The 15,279-nt window shown below is 40.7% G+C and overlaps 3 protein-coding genes across 4 annotated transcripts; 2 read left to right on the top strand and 1 right to left on the bottom strand.

Moving 5' to 3' along the window:
- The first annotated feature begins 1,085 nt into the window (after positions 1-1,085).
- On the top strand, positions 1,086-2,845 carry LOC149091037 (uncharacterized). The gene is made up of 2 exons (XM_089262192.1): positions 1,086-1,795; positions 1,863-2,845. The coding sequence occupies exons 1-2, from the start codon at positions 1,140-1,142 to the stop codon at positions 2,014-2,016; spliced, it is 810 nt and encodes a 269-aa protein (XP_089118318.1). The 5' UTR covers positions 1,086-1,139; the 3' UTR covers positions 2,017-2,845.
- A 4,916-nt stretch (positions 2,846-7,761) lies between these two features.
- On the top strand, positions 7,762-9,172 carry LOC108653027 (uncharacterized). Of its 2 annotated transcripts, none has more exons than XM_018103301.3 (5): positions 7,762-7,921; positions 7,976-8,050; positions 8,105-8,606; positions 8,716-8,851; positions 8,914-9,172. In XM_018103301.3, exons 1-5 carry the CDS (start codon positions 7,905-7,907, stop codon positions 9,096-9,098), a joined length of 915 nt encoding a protein of 304 aa, XP_017958790.1. In that variant the 5' UTR covers positions 7,762-7,904; the 3' UTR covers positions 9,099-9,172. The 2 variants fall into 2 exon arrangements, with proteins under 2 accessions (XP_017958790.1, XP_017958791.1); XM_018103302.3 differs by having other exon boundaries at positions 7,796-7,921; positions 7,988-8,050.
- Positions 9,173-11,605: 2,433 nt separating this feature from the next.
- On the bottom strand, positions 11,606-13,466 carry LOC108652762 (uncharacterized). Its single transcript, XM_018102958.3, has 4 exons — positions 13,294-13,466; positions 12,821-13,215; positions 12,640-12,756; positions 11,606-12,578 (listed from the first exon to the last, which is right to left on the bottom strand). Exons 1-4 carry the CDS (start codon positions 13,432-13,434, stop codon positions 11,618-11,620), a joined length of 1,614 nt encoding a protein of 537 aa, XP_017958447.1. The 5' UTR covers positions 13,435-13,466; the 3' UTR covers positions 11,606-11,617.
- Between the last annotated feature and the right edge of the window lie 1,813 nt (positions 13,467-15,279).

Genomic DNA, 15,279 nt, shown 5'->3' with positions numbered 1-15,279 from the left:
CAGCAGCAGCAACAACAACAATAACAACAACAGCAACACCAACAGTAGCCAAAACTGTCGATTCAGTTAGCAGTCGGAGTCAGTCAGTCAGTTAGTAAAGCAATTTGCAGACATGTGCTGTACACACACACACACACACACACACACACACACTCACACAAACGCACCCACACACAGCGTGTGAAGTGCAAAATTCACGCGCTGAAAAATGCTGCAAATGCATTTTAGGCACCTGTCAACGGCCAACAGCAAAAAAGAAAAAAAAGTGAAAAAAATGGGAAAAAGCAAACGAAAGAGACAGAAAAGAAAACCGTGTGAAAAACAAGCTTTACAATTGAACAGTAGCAAAAGTCGCGTGGCAGGCAGCTCAGCAAAAGGCGCCGCCACGAAGTAGAGGCAACAAAATAAACTAGAGAAACTAGGCAGATTTAAATGTAAATAATGACTATACTATAATGGTTTCATATCCCACTGCAGCCATAAATAAACTTTGAAATGATTGGCATATGAAGAGAATAAGAAATTACTAAAGATGATAATGACAAAAATTGATATGATAAAACTGAAAAAGTAACTTGAAAAACAATATAGATAAACTCAAGAGAAAAGAAACAACATATGCCCAAAGTAAGCATGATTCGCAGAATGAATAGATCGATAAATATAAATTTAAGGTAACGAAAAGAAAGAAAATATGCCCAAAGTAAGCATGAATCGAAGAATGAATAGATCGATAAATATAGATTAACTTAAGATAAGAAGAGAAACAGCATATGCTTAAATTAAGCATGATTTGAAGAATGAATATATTTCGCTAAGAAGTAGAATGGAATATGTACTTTAATCACAACAAATGAAATATAATTCAGATTAATGAAAAGTAGATCTTTCTTTGATAAGTCAAAGATATCAAGTTGATATAATATAGAGAAGAGAATAGCAGATTACTTGAATATTACCAAAAAGGGAATACAAATTAATATATGAATATATGAAGCATGAGTCAAAGGCAACTTTGATCTTAAAAACCAGAGACACATTTATTTACAATCAATTTTTCTCAAACTACCTCAAACATTACACAAACACACACATACACATATACATTCAAAAAAAAAAAACTTTACTAAACTGCAAATATGTTGGTATTGTGGCTCCTATCGTTGGCCTTAATCTGTTTGGCGCAACGAGTCGTAGACCCGCAACTAAGATATTTGAAAGTACCCGAAAATCAGAGTTGTGTTTACAATTGCGCAGGCGTTATAAAGTGCCAAGGATACATACCGAAATGTGATGCCATAACACAGCACTACAATTTAGCCACCGATGACAATGATGAGAATAAAGAATTCCGAGAGCTATTGCTCCACGGCCACAATGGGCTGCGCAATCGTTTGGCCATCAAGCTCAATATCTGCGATATGCTGCAAATCGAGTGGAATAATAAACTGGCTCTCTATGCCAGCCGTCATCATTCGTTCTGCCATAAGGGCATCATGTGTGACACCCAGGGGAACTTGCATGCGAATCTAATGCGTTCCAATTCAACTTCAGAGAAGCCTTTTTTTTATTATTTGATCAATTTATCACGAAATAGTTTTTTTTATTCCAACACTTATTCGAGAAACTTTATACCGTACGCCCTGAGCCACTGGTATGAGGCGCACATTGATCTGAAGTTCCCCAAGCGGATTGAGGTGGACAATCGAACGTACTATGAATTGGCTGGCCAATCTAATAGCTTCTTCAATATGGTCAATCCGAGCATCCAAGTGATGGGCTGCTCCATCGCGAAGTGAGTGAGAGGCGGCTGGCTGAGTTTCATATTCATATTCTAATCCTAACTAAAATATGCTCGACAGGTTCCGTGATGGTCGCAGCCTAATTTGCTACTACTATCCATTCGTCCATCGAGATTCGAAGATTTATTTCCGTGTAATGTACAAGTCATATCAGTGCCCGTACATCTATCCTATATTTGATCCGATATTCAAGAGGATCTGTATCAGAGGCTAAGAGAACCGCGTGGATCCACTTATCCAATCCAGCAAGACTTTGGCTTCCTTAACAGTTTGACAAATTTCGTATACGCCAGCCGGCGGGGAAACCAGTTAAAAGAAACTACATGCCCTGATTACATACAAGCAGTCGGGCACGGGGGCTCGGGTTCAGCACAACAGCAACAGCAACAGCAACAACAACAACAACAACAACAACAACAACAATTGATGCACACCTCGGTAGGCTGGTCAGAGTTGCATGACCCTTATCATATCTTGCCCTGAATAACCACATCCCAAAGCGCACACTTTCGCCTCAAAGCAAATACTACAAGTTGCCGGGCACGCCAAGAGCTCGACTAAGGCATACCCTGTATCAATAATTTCTCATTTGAATAATTCAAACTTGGTGAATAAGCTGAACTTAGAGAAAAAATACGTCTATATAAGATCGGCATACCCCAATTATTGCACTGTTATGCCTCAGATGTTATTCTTTATAATGGATATGTTGCAGTGTCATAAATTTGTCTTTGTGATGGGAGGCCGCCTTTTGTGGTTGGCTGCTCAGATGATGCTGGTGGTGGTGGTGCTGTGGTGGCACAGTATCCACTCGGACTCGGACTTGGACTCGGACTCGAACTGGGACTGTGGCTGTGACTTTGGCTGTGGCAATGCCTCATAAACGGAGTGGCAGCGGCGCAACTGCCCCGAAGGTGTAAAACTTGTTGGTGTATTAATGTATTCTTGTTACTGTTGTTGCTGTTGTTGTTGTTGTTGTTGTTGTTGTTGCACAGTTTTCAAAACTGCCTGTCAATGCGTGACATTTCATATTTAAGTTATAATCTGCATGCATTACTTTTTGGATCGCCAGGCGACCGATACACACACACACACACACACACACAGCAGACCCAGGGAGACAGCTTGAGAGAGAGGGTGAGAGAGAGGGGGGAGAGGGGGGAGAGAAAGGCAGCGGGGCCAAACATGTATAAATTTAATGGTATACAAAATTAACTGGAGGCTAATTTTCAATAAAACTGACAGCTATGTAAAATGAGGAAAGCTCACACACACACACAGAGATACTCACACATATGTATGTGTGTTCTTTTGTGCTTGACATGCAGTAAATTGAAATGAAAACGAGTAAAATACAAAAACAAACACGCACACACACACACACATACAGAAGCAAATGTACAAATAATATTATGTACTCATGTGTCTATAGATGTCCGCCTTATAAATTAAACAAAAACCTAATAAATAGCTAGAAGCAATTAAGTTGCAATTAATAACGGCTTATGCTAGCTCCCACTCTCTCTCTCTCTCTCTCTCTATCTGTCGCTCTCTCTTTCGCTCTGCCTATCCACTGCCATCTATCTCTCTCGCTGTTTGTCCTTTGTCTCGAGCCAGCCAGCCAACCCACGCACAACAGTTGTGCGCCATGTTTGGCTCTCCCTCTCCCTCTCGCTCGCACCCATTCGCTAACCCAAACTGCAGTCGATGAGGCGTCCATCAGTTGGCATCAAACATGCTGCTCCGCACATCAAACCAGTTTCAAGTCTTATCACTGCAAACGCATCTAAATTATCACGAATGCCGGCAGCAACAGCAGCGCAGCTGAGCCCGAGCAGAGCAGAGCGAACAGAGCTCACACATATGTAAACACAACGAAGTTGTCTCCATGCCACTCTCTCTCTCTCTCACATACTCTCTCTCCCTCTCTGCCTGCTGTGCACGAACATGTTGCGAGCAAGCGAGCCTGCGGCTATACTCAAACTGGCTGCGGCTCGAGCGCTCAGCTCGGTTCGGTCTGGTCGGGCCTGGTCTGATTTGGGTCTCCTGCTGCCGCCTGCTGCCTGGCATCTGTGCTTGCCCCTTGTTACTCCTGCTGCTGCTCCTTGGCCGCGGGCTATTCGCTTGTAATTATAATATTTCATCCCAAAAGTAGCTGCCGGGCATCAGCGTCAGTTTCGTTTGCGGCTTGTTGCAGGCTGAGGCACAGAGACCGACAGCGGCGCAGAAGGCAGCAGGAGATGGAGGGCAGCGCTGTACGAAACGTAGCGGCGCAACAATGCAGCCAACAATGATGAATTTTTGAACTTGGCGTGTGGGTAACTCTTCGTACAGTAATGCCTGCCACATAAACGCCAAAGCCAGAACAGAGACTTATGCTGCTGCGGCTGCGGCTGCGGCTGCTGCTGCTGTTGCTGTTGTCCTCAAGCGCTACCTGTGCCTGGGCTTCTTTCTCCATTCTTTGGCTGTTTACATAGAAATGCGGCCCAAATTAAATATGCCGCACAATAAGCCCCACTTGTTATTTATGGCCAATAAATTAGCCATCAGAAACGAAAAATGTTGCTGACACATTGCAAATGCAATTCCAAACGGTATTGGGTGCAATTCGAGCGCTTGACATGTGTGCTACCTGACACAACGAGCTGGTCGCACCGAGCACTAGGGGAAGGGGAAGGGGAAGGGGACGTTAGGCAGTGCTGCAATAGCTTATGATAAATTGAGCCCCTCGCCGGCAGCCAAAATCATTTTCGTATAGCCAAAAATATTGCTGATGCTGCAACGGCTGCAACCGCAACTGCTGCTGCTGCTGCTGCTGCTGCTTGAATGAATGTGTCTGTAGATTTCGTAGCAGCTCGAATTACCGTATCGTTAGCGGCGACATTTAATTAAAATTTTCTTTTGGGCATAACATCGTGGCGCATATCTAGTTTCGCACATTTGGTTTTGTGCTTTTAAGCCAATTGGTTTTGGCCAACTTTTGGCTCGCAACGCGTTTATCTGACGGCAATTTAGTGGCTTGAAGATAACTCGCATTGCACTTAATACCAACTCAGGGAGATGGCCATAAAAACGACACTTAATGACCAAATGGCAGTTGTTATGCGTTGTTATTTGTTGCCAACATCGTGTTGGTGTTGCTGCTGCTGCTGCTGCTGTTGCTGCTGTTGCTGGTGTTGCTGTTGCTGCTGCTGCTGTTATCAGTAGTCGCTGCTCATACATAATTGCATAGCTGTATGAAAAGCAGCCAACAATAGCTGCAACAACATCTGCCATTGTCGCACTGTGCGCTGTGTGCCAATAATATTCCACATACGCCGCATTGGCGGCAACAACAACAACAGCAACAGCAGCAGCAGCAGCAACAACAACTCCAGCAAGAACCGCAACGTTTAATTTCCCGTTTGCCACATTGCTGTAGCACAGCGCGTTGTTGCTTTTGTTCAGCCTAACGCCGCATTGAAATGCTTTTCCTGCCACGCCTCCTCTGCCCACAAAACGCCCCTCTGCCGGCCGCCTAACCACGAATCTAAAGCAAACGGATAAACGGAAGCTATGCCGGCGTTTCCGTGCACCATTCCTTGCCAAGATGCTGCGCCCCAAGTTTTGCAGCAACTTAAAAAGCTGATCGACGAAGCGCTACCCTGTATTGAGAGGCGGAAAATCAGAGCGAACTGCATGATATATTGCGTCCACTCTCGAGTGATAGTTATTTAAAAGAGACTTGCCTTGTAACAGATTTTAATGTGGGAGCCTGCTCAGAAAAACAGTGTTAGAAAGGTCTTGAAATGATTGTTTTATCTATTGGTCCAAAAATGATTCAAGATCAGACATGGATTTTGATAGGGAATTGCATTGAGTTCTCAAGTAAGTAAAAGTGCAACAAAACTGAACTTCGGCAAAAAATTTAACGTTTCACAATACTATTTCACTTAAGTCTATATTAAATTTCAATCTAAATGTTGTTGACTTACAGTGAAAACTCTTAAGATCACAAATAATGTTGGATAAGTTTAAGTTTTTAATGGAAATTTCCAAAGCCTAAGTTTGATATATCTATTTTCAGTAAAGTTAAACTTTTCTTCCACTCTCCCAACTCCTTTTCCAACACTAATATACCCAATATGCACAACTGTTTCATGCGCATTCCGAGCTCAATGTGCTTAACTTTCGCAGAGCTGAACTTAAGTTGAATCCGTTTACGTCATTCCAGGGAGGTTTGTTGCGGCTGCCAGTTGATGTATGTATGTATGTATAGAGGTATGCGAAATATGAAATGCATTATCAACTTTTCTATATTCTATGCAATTATGCGCTTCATTGAACAAGCGCAGAGGCGAGCGCAAAAGCAAGTGACGGGCGCACGTTTAGACACAATTTAATTAACAGTCACACACACACACACACACACACACACACACACACACGCTCTCTCTTTCTCTATCTGTGTGTGCATTGAATTTGAAAGTGGCATTCATGCAGAAATTATGCAACTGTCAGTTGCACAACAAAATCAAATTGTTTGTTATCTCTCTGTGTGTGTGTGTGTTAAATAATTGACTCACTCTGATTGACTTTGGAGATATTTTCTCTCTATAAATATCTGTATTTGTGTTTTTTGTATTTAGCACTATTTTGGCAATTTTAAAGTCAATTAAAGCCAAGCGATAAAAGAAGGCAAGCGACTCAAAGTCAAAGTAGAAGTCAGTCAGCTGCAGCTCTTGTTGTTGCTGTTGTAGCCGTGTTGCCTGCGGCACGCACATTTCAGCCTCAAATAGCTGCCAGCAATGGCAAAGCAATGGCTAAGCAGCAGCAGCAGCAACTAAAAAAGGAAGCAGCAGCAACAACAACAACAACAACAAGTGCATTTAGTTGCGCCGCACGAAATGGCCGCCGGCTACAAAGAGAATAGTCGCACACACACACACACACACACACACGCACATACATACACTCACAAAGGCTGGCTATATACAAAGGCTTATGTATAGACTCCTGGCAGCCCACTCGTTCGCCCTTGCAGGCTTGAAGGAGTTGCGGATGCTGGCAACGGGCGTTGACTGTACGGCGAAAAAGCGTCGCTGCGTGAAAAACTCGACTCGACTCGACTCGCCGGAGGGGCACAAACGGAGCAGCGATGCCGTACGCTTCGGTTTGCTAATGTTGCCCCAGGACCTTACCGCTTTGATGAGCGAGGACAGAGGACAAGCGACGGCGGGACGGCGGGACGGCGGGACGGCGCAACGGCAAGGACAATGTGGCAGGAGACGAGATCGCATAAGGCAATGTCCATAGAAGGGCATCTCTCGAGGGGTGTGCGTATGTGTGTGTGTAGGTGTATATATATATGTTTGTGTGTGTGTGTGTGTGTGTGTGAGCGGTTAGTGGGTACTGCAAATGGCCTGCGGTTTTGCGCCTGCGCAGCTCGAAAGGTAACAGCAACAACAACAACAACGTTATAAAAAGCCAACGGCCATGTGGCAACATTTCAATCTCCGCTCAGTTATTTGCCAACTAAATCCCCAAAAGGGACAAATTGTATAATTTGTACAGTTTGGCAAACTTAACTTATATATACATAAATATAGATATATTATATATATATATAGATATATATATATATATATATATATATATATATATATATATATATATATATATATTATATATAAAATATAATAAATTCATATATGTATATATATATATATATATATTTGCTTAATAATTGTGATACTAAGATTAATGAAACCCCATTAACAGTGCTAAGAGCTGTACGATGTTTAACATCAACATTAACAGTCAAAATTAACAGAACTAAAAATATTTCCAGGCCTTGTATTTATTATATTTTATTATAATGTCTGTCTAAAAATGGAGCACATACTATCACAACATTGTTAAGCAACCGAAACTCTAAACAAAAGTAAACAAAATGTTGATCTAGTACACTAGGTTTTTAGTTGAATTACTTTGCAGTACTTCAAGGCATTTTACCAACTCATTCATTCCCCCAAAACATACAAGCAACATTGCTTACGATTAATCAATACAAATTTTTTTTATTATTTTTTTTTATTTTTTTATTAATCTTGACAAATTATTATGTGGTCTAAGGCACAGTGAGTATCGCCTGCAGGGGCAGTAAATTAGATCACTTATGAATTCCTTCATAGAATACATAATAGACTCGCACCCGCTTCGCCGGAGATCATCGAGATTTACAGAAATAAGGGTTTTGAGGATACTTCGTATGTATTGACCCACATTGTATTGCTTGGATATAATCTAATATAAGTACACAGCTTGGACACGGTACGTGCGGCTCGATCTGTGACAGTAACGTCAGCTGGCGAACTAACGGTAAAGGACATTGGCATCCCAAGGGGCCGAGTCGTAAGAGCTGAGCTTCTTCTACCTGATCTGCAGGAGCGATGCGACGGCTCAAACAACAACCATTTGTTCCAGTTATCGAAAATATTGGCCGACAATGAATGCTATCAGGGAAAACAAATGGAGGACTCGAGCCGCATGGAGGGCAATATGGCAAGAAGTCAAAACGTAAACCCATGGAATAGAACTGTACACGTACCTAAAAAGTATTTCAGGGCTAACGAGCCAGCTGCTGAACCACATATTGAAACGGCGTCAGTGAAGGCTTTCGAATTGTCCTCTGACATGTCATCGATTCTACAGAAAAAGTCTCAGAAGAGCAGTAAATTGATTAATAGTGATGAATCAGATGCTTCCGATTTTGAGGTTGTCGAAAAACGTCGCAGACCATCAGTCAGTCGCCCTATAGTAGAGGTGAGCACCGCTCTGTAAGGGGTACTGTTAAGAGTTTACAGTATGTTAATCGCATAGACAGTAGACAGATCCTCTACGAGGATCGTATTAATTTTTTGTTAACTTTCAGAAAAGAAATAAGCATACACAAGTGAAAATGGTAGACAAACCACCCGTGACCCCTCCACCGCAACCGAAGGACGAAAGACGGTACCGCCGTGCCATAAAAACATGCCATGAAGTTATTACTGTAATGAACTTTAAGGGTAAGAATCATTTAAGAAATATATGAATTTAGATCTGTATCCTCCCCCTTTTGATGTTATAGAAAACTGGCCAGTCTATATAGTGATCATGTGTCTTTGCACCATAACCTATCTCATATATAAGGTGCATATTGATCTTATGAATTATGGCAACAGTGAACGATTGTATGCGAAAAAGATGAGCACTACCAGTGTGTTAATGAAAATTCTCAAATATCTCGTGCGTGTGCCACACAAATCCGAATGATCCCAGGCTCTGATCTAATATCAAACTTAGTTCTTTTCGATTTAACAGACCAATAAAATTTTAGTTAAGCTTTACGGCGAGATTCAATGTAAGTTATTTATAAATGGATAAATGCGTATGCTCCATGTTTTTAGCATAAGTGTGCAAATCAAAATGCACTCGAACGCGCTCGCACGCGGACCTCCAGCCCAACATGGACAATGGCCCGAACCGCCCTATCGCTGGACTACCGCCTGACCAAATGAAAAACAAACAATTCGCTTTTGTTGTTATTCCAAATAACACTAAAAACCTGCACTAGGAACAACACGGCCAACACTAACGATAACAAAAACAACGTTAATAAAAACTAAACCGAAAATAAAGCGAAATTGTAAAGTGTTAGAAATAATAAATTATTTCTGTTATTCTAAATGGTATTAGAGAGCCGGTCCATGCATAAATTTAAACCGCACGAGTGTTAGAAAAATATTGTGGCTATCGCAATTTTGACCACCAAATTGAAATTCGAATGCCAATGCAAACAGTTGTCAAAGGGCAAACAAAATTCCAAATATCCACTTCTATATACATACATATGTACATATACATATATGTATATGCACACAGCATTAGATCTTTGTCAAAGGGCTCTCATTATAAATATGCATATAGAAAATGAATTTATACATATGTATATAAAATTTTGGTTGCGAACCAAACCCATTTAGTGTTCCATTTCCATAAATTATTTATTTAAAATTTCTCTATATATATGCCTTATATTACTGAATACGGTAGGATATATACGAAGCATGGCACCCAGCTGAAGATTTGTATAACGAGAGGAACTTAAAGAATTTCACCTATTAGATATATATACTTAAAACTTACCTGACAATTCCAATATTTGAAAACCTCTCTATTTAGATAATTAAAATTGGTTCTGCGTTCAGCATAGCTCCAAGTTTGCCTGAGTTTGAGTTCGTATACTCCATTAGTTTTTGGCTCATCGTGATTTGGTATTAAAATTTGATTTATTTGTATGAATTAAATTTTTGGCTTTCAGTTAATTAACAGCATTCTTTGATGTACCAAAGTGGCAAACAAATTATGCAAAATACAAGCCCCGCCGCCCGCCCTTATCCGCAGCTCGTTGGGCCAGGAGCTTAGCGACAAATAGATGTAGCTTAGCTAGCAGCAAGCTAATCCTTTAGCCTCGAGCCTTGTGTGTGTGTGTGTGTGTGTGTGTGTGTGTATGGCACAATTTATATAATTTGAACCTATTTGAGGTGATGGCCTGATGGGGTGCCATAAATCAAGGTTACTTTCACATTGGCCATAAATACTGGCAGGCCAGCGATAGGCAAGAGCCGAAGAGCAGCAGAGCCCCAAAACCAAACCCGCTCGAGCCCCTCGAGACGCGCCAAACGAGGGCCAACATCGAACTTGTTCGTGCAGTTTTTGGCTTTAGCCTTAACTTTAGCTTCAGCTTCAGCTCCAGCTCCAGCTTTGACTCTGACTAGGGCGTGCGTGTCTAAGTGTGTGTGTGTGTGTGTGTGTGTATATGTATTGTTATCACAACAACAGCATCTAAATTATCATGGCCAAAAGGCAAACGCAGCTACAGCTACAGCAGCAACAGCAACAGCTTACAACGTAAACACAACACGACGAACAATGCGACGCGCAGACGCCAAACACGAAACATTTTTTACTAATAAATCGCCGCCAGGGAATTTCCCATTGCTCTGTTCCTCTTCGTAATACATATTTCACATGAAATGCAGCCGATGGCTAGATGAAGACTATATATAAAAAAAATATATATGTACATACATTCATATACGAGAAAAAGAGAGGATATGAGAGAATCTCACCCAGAGCAATTGAAACGTTGCAAAAGTTGATCCGAATGAAAACTCTTTGTTTCTAATTTCCTCAGCTACTACTTTTTATGATGCACTTAGCTTGAATGCATATATTTAAATAAAACTTACAAAGCTTTTTTTGTGGTCAGGGTTTTTTTTATTATAAGAGCAGGATTTTTGCCTTCATTAATCCACACTATAATTTCGAGTGCAATGCGCAAATTTAAGAGAATATACACTTAAAAGGCATTGGCTTGTATGTGTGCATTCCGATAACTAATTTCTGCATACACACGCATTGTATAAGAGAGATCATTTGGGCAGCTGCGCTCACACTAAATGCTCTCATAATATCCCTCCTACTTGCGTTCGCCATTTAAAATATTCGCTCACTATCTGCAATGCTAACGGGATCAAAAGCATTGCTGCCATTGAGTGAGTATTTAAATACCCAAGCTCTCTCACACATACCAGCAACCGCATAGCAGCGACTGCCTGCAGCTCAAATATACATACATCTGTATTAAAAGCTTTATTTCAACTTACTGTGCTCTCTCTCTCTCGCTCTTTCTCGCATTTCGTAAGACAGCAGCACATTGAGCAATGGCATTGGCAAACAACAAATATTAATTATTAGCACAATTTTATTACCGCACTTTTCTATAACTTTTAAAGTTTTGCCTTTGTCATTTTCTTGTTGTTAAATAATTCTCGAGCTTCATTTCGGAGCACTTTTCCATTGAAGTTAATTGGAAGTTTATCCACGAAACAAACGCCTGCGTTCAGCTGTTTGTATTGCACTGAAATTCGCTTAGCGACATGGTCTATGACCTGTTTTTCACTTAGAAGACTCTGTGGCTTTCGAACAATTAGAGCTCCAGCAGCATCGCCATATAAAGGATCCTTGATACCAACCACGCAGACCTCTTGCACGTCTGGCAGCTCGATGATGATCTTTTCGATCTCGTTGGGCGTGTAATGCATTGATTGGTATTTGAGTAAATCCTTTTTGCGATCCACCATATAGAGGCGATTTTCCTTATCGAAATAGCCCATGTCGCCCATGTGGAACCAGCCCTGGGAATCGAGTGTTTCAGCTGTTTGCTCAGGATTGCCATAATACCCATTCCACTTTTGATTCGTCTTGATCAATATTTCGCCAACTTCATTATGTGCCAGTGGAACTCCTGCGTCGTCAACGATCTGTGCATGCACGCCAGGCAGCAGAGTCCCCACCAAGTTCTCCGTTTCTGGATTTAGGCAAACCGATATTCCGTCCGTTTCCGTCGTCCCATACACATACACAAAAATTGTTGATTCGAGGATGCGCCGAGCGACCTGCACCACACCAGCTGACACCCAGCCCCCGGCGTACTGGATGAACTGCAGATTGGAGAGATTCTCTGCAGTGGCCAGGGGACTGCTGAAGAGCGCATTGAACTGCCAGTGGGAGACATACAGGTAGGTCACCTGCCATCTCTTTACGATCTCCAGAAGCAACTCCACGCTGAAGGGCTGGCTATAAATCACGCGATCCGCTTCGTTCACTGTACTGCTCAGTAGACTCTTTATAGCGGATAGCCAATCGTAACTGGCTGTCGTGTATACAACATCATTTAAGCCACTCACCCTGGAAGAGAAGTAGCCTACATAGGTATATAGGTATAGTACATATAGTAGAATGTACTCACGGCGATATTAACAGTAGCTGGGAGTTGGTTATGGTCACAGCCTTGGGCAGGCCGGAAGTGCCAGAGGAACAGACTATAGCCATGGTTTGATCGGCACCGTGCACCAACTTGGTGGGTCTATGAAATAAATAAGAATACTTTTGTATTATATTAAAAAGCTCTATTTCACTCTGCAACTCACTCATAATTATTTTCATTAAATGTCTTATCCAATATCTCTTCTATCCCAGTCACATTCTCTATATGCTCGCTGAGTGTTATCAACTTAGGCGTCCAGTCTTTGGAGATCAATTTCAAAAATTCGTAATCTCTGCCATCACAAAATATAATCTTTGGCTTTGTTATCGCATAGAGCGACACTATTGCTTCCCTCTCCAACATGGGATTAACGGCATGAAAGGGCGTGGCATTGAATAGGCATGCAAATAGAGCGTGAGCAACATGTGTGCTATTCCGAGCTATAAGTCCAACTACATCCCGATGCGTTAGTCCCTCAGATTTCAGGTAATGCGCTATGCTAACAGCCGCTGTCAAAGCATCCGCATTGGTGAGTATTTTGCCATCATCATGGATGATCTGTAGAAGAAGGCTCGAAAAACTGATTTCATATTTCACAAAATATGAAATCATATAACTCTTTTCATATAACTCTACCTGGAACTTATTGTTTGGCTTCTCTTTAAGCACTTCATATATGACTTCGCCTATAGATGTTTGTGGATCGGTGAATAATGTGTTTTCGGGTCCGCTCCAAATTTTTTGCTCTTCATCGTAGAGCGTTTCCATCAACGACATTTTAATCACCTTTGATTGTCAAAGTTTGCGAAGTAACTAAATGCAAAGCGCTCAAAGATCAGTTCTATACATGTGTATATATGTACATATGTCGAAGTTAAGTAATCTATAAGATTAAGGTTTTGCCATAGATAAGATTATTATTGGGTTTTAAACAGACTATATGTTCATATATACACATATGGTCAAATTAATAGGTGTGAAATATTTTTTGTGAAAAAATGGTGATAACGTCTATATTTTTTCAAATATTTTAAAAACTCAACTGGCATTCAAAAATAGACATATCTTAGAATAATAAAAGCAAAAAAAAGTTAAAAAAAATAATAACGGTTGATATAATTTTGGCAAATATCACAAAATACTCAAAATTTAGCTGGCCACATTAATAGGTGTGCCTAACAAATTTAAAAAAAAAAATTAAAATGTTGGAAATATTGTGAAATATTTATGTTATATTTAGATTAAAGGGGATAATACCCCGTATGCCCGCTTTTATTCGCAAAGATTTTGTTGATCCTTGATGGCATAGACGGCATTAGCTTTCTACACCTTTCCACGGGAATGGCGCTCCATTTCTCCTGAGTGAGATCCAATAATTGGGTGTAATTGAAGCAGGTAGTCTTGGAAATGAGTCTTTTTAGGTGTCCCCAAAGGTTCTCAATTGGATTGTGATCTGGAGACTGACTTGGCCACTCATAAACATCAATTCTATTTCCCTGAAACCAATCCTTAGCTACTGGGGAGTCCTATTTAGGATCGTTATCCTGTTGTAATTTCCATTTTAGAGGCATGTTGTCGTGGCCATATGGTAGCATAACACTACTCAATAATTCATTTTACAGGAATCTGTCCATTATGGAAATGGGTGATGGTCCGATTCCAAACCCATGCCATGAAAAGCAGTCCCAAACCATTATGCCGCCTCCTATGTGCGTAACCGTATTTTTTGTATATCTAGGATCCAATTCTTTGCCTTTAGGTCTTCGAACATTTATATTTGAGTGATTCCCAAACAAATTTCTTTTTGTTTCATCACTCCAGAGAATATTCTTCCATTTACGCTCTCCCTCTAAGCCAACCCAGGCCTTGTGAGTTTGAGCAAAATGTTTGCTCATCTGAATATTTGATCCACGCAGAAGAGGAACTCTTCGAAAAACTCTCCCAGGTAGATCCGAGCTTAATAGCCGTCGACGAATAGTTTTTTCTGATACCATATGCCCCATTTCGCTGGGAATTGGCCCCTACGACTGAAAAGGACCCGTTTTCGCCAAGGTGACTATACGGGAATATTCGGTCGCGGTAGTATTCCGCCGGAAACCCAGCTTCCTTTTGTCTTTTTTTGATTTAAGGGTATTTGTGACGAAGTTCTCCGATAGTCCCATAAGTGAGAAAATGCATTCATAAGTTTTATCCTCTTCACGAAGCTCGCGAACGAGGTTTCTCTCTTCAGCACTGCAGTGAACTCCACGGACCATCTAATTTTATTAAAATGGTGCAAATAAAAATTTGTATGCTTAAATCTAATTATATTTAACGAAAATACTATCTTTGCTTACTTAAAAACTCTTTGATTTCTTAATATTTTTTTTTTTTAAGAAAATACACCTATTAATGTGGCCAGCAAAATTTTGAGTATTTTGTGATATTTGCCAAAATTATGTCAAACGTTATTATTTTTCAAACTTTTTTTTGCTTTTATTATTCTAAGATATGTCTATTTTTGAATGCCAGTTGAATTTTTAAAATATATGAAAAAATATAGATGTTATCACCATTTAAATAAAAATAAAGTTTCACACCTATTAATTTGACCATATGTGTATATATACAATTACCAATAGT

The sequence above is a fragment of the Drosophila navojoa genome, chromosome 5 (genome assembly GCF_054131105.1).
Source record: "Drosophila navojoa isolate 15081-1374.11 chromosome 5, UAZ_NAV_1.0, whole genome shotgun sequence".
NCBI lineage: Eukaryota > Metazoa > Arthropoda > Insecta > Diptera > Drosophilidae > Drosophila > Drosophila navojoa.
The sequence above is the reverse complement of the archived record's forward strand: the minus strand, read 5'-3'. Positions and strand labels throughout refer to the sequence as shown.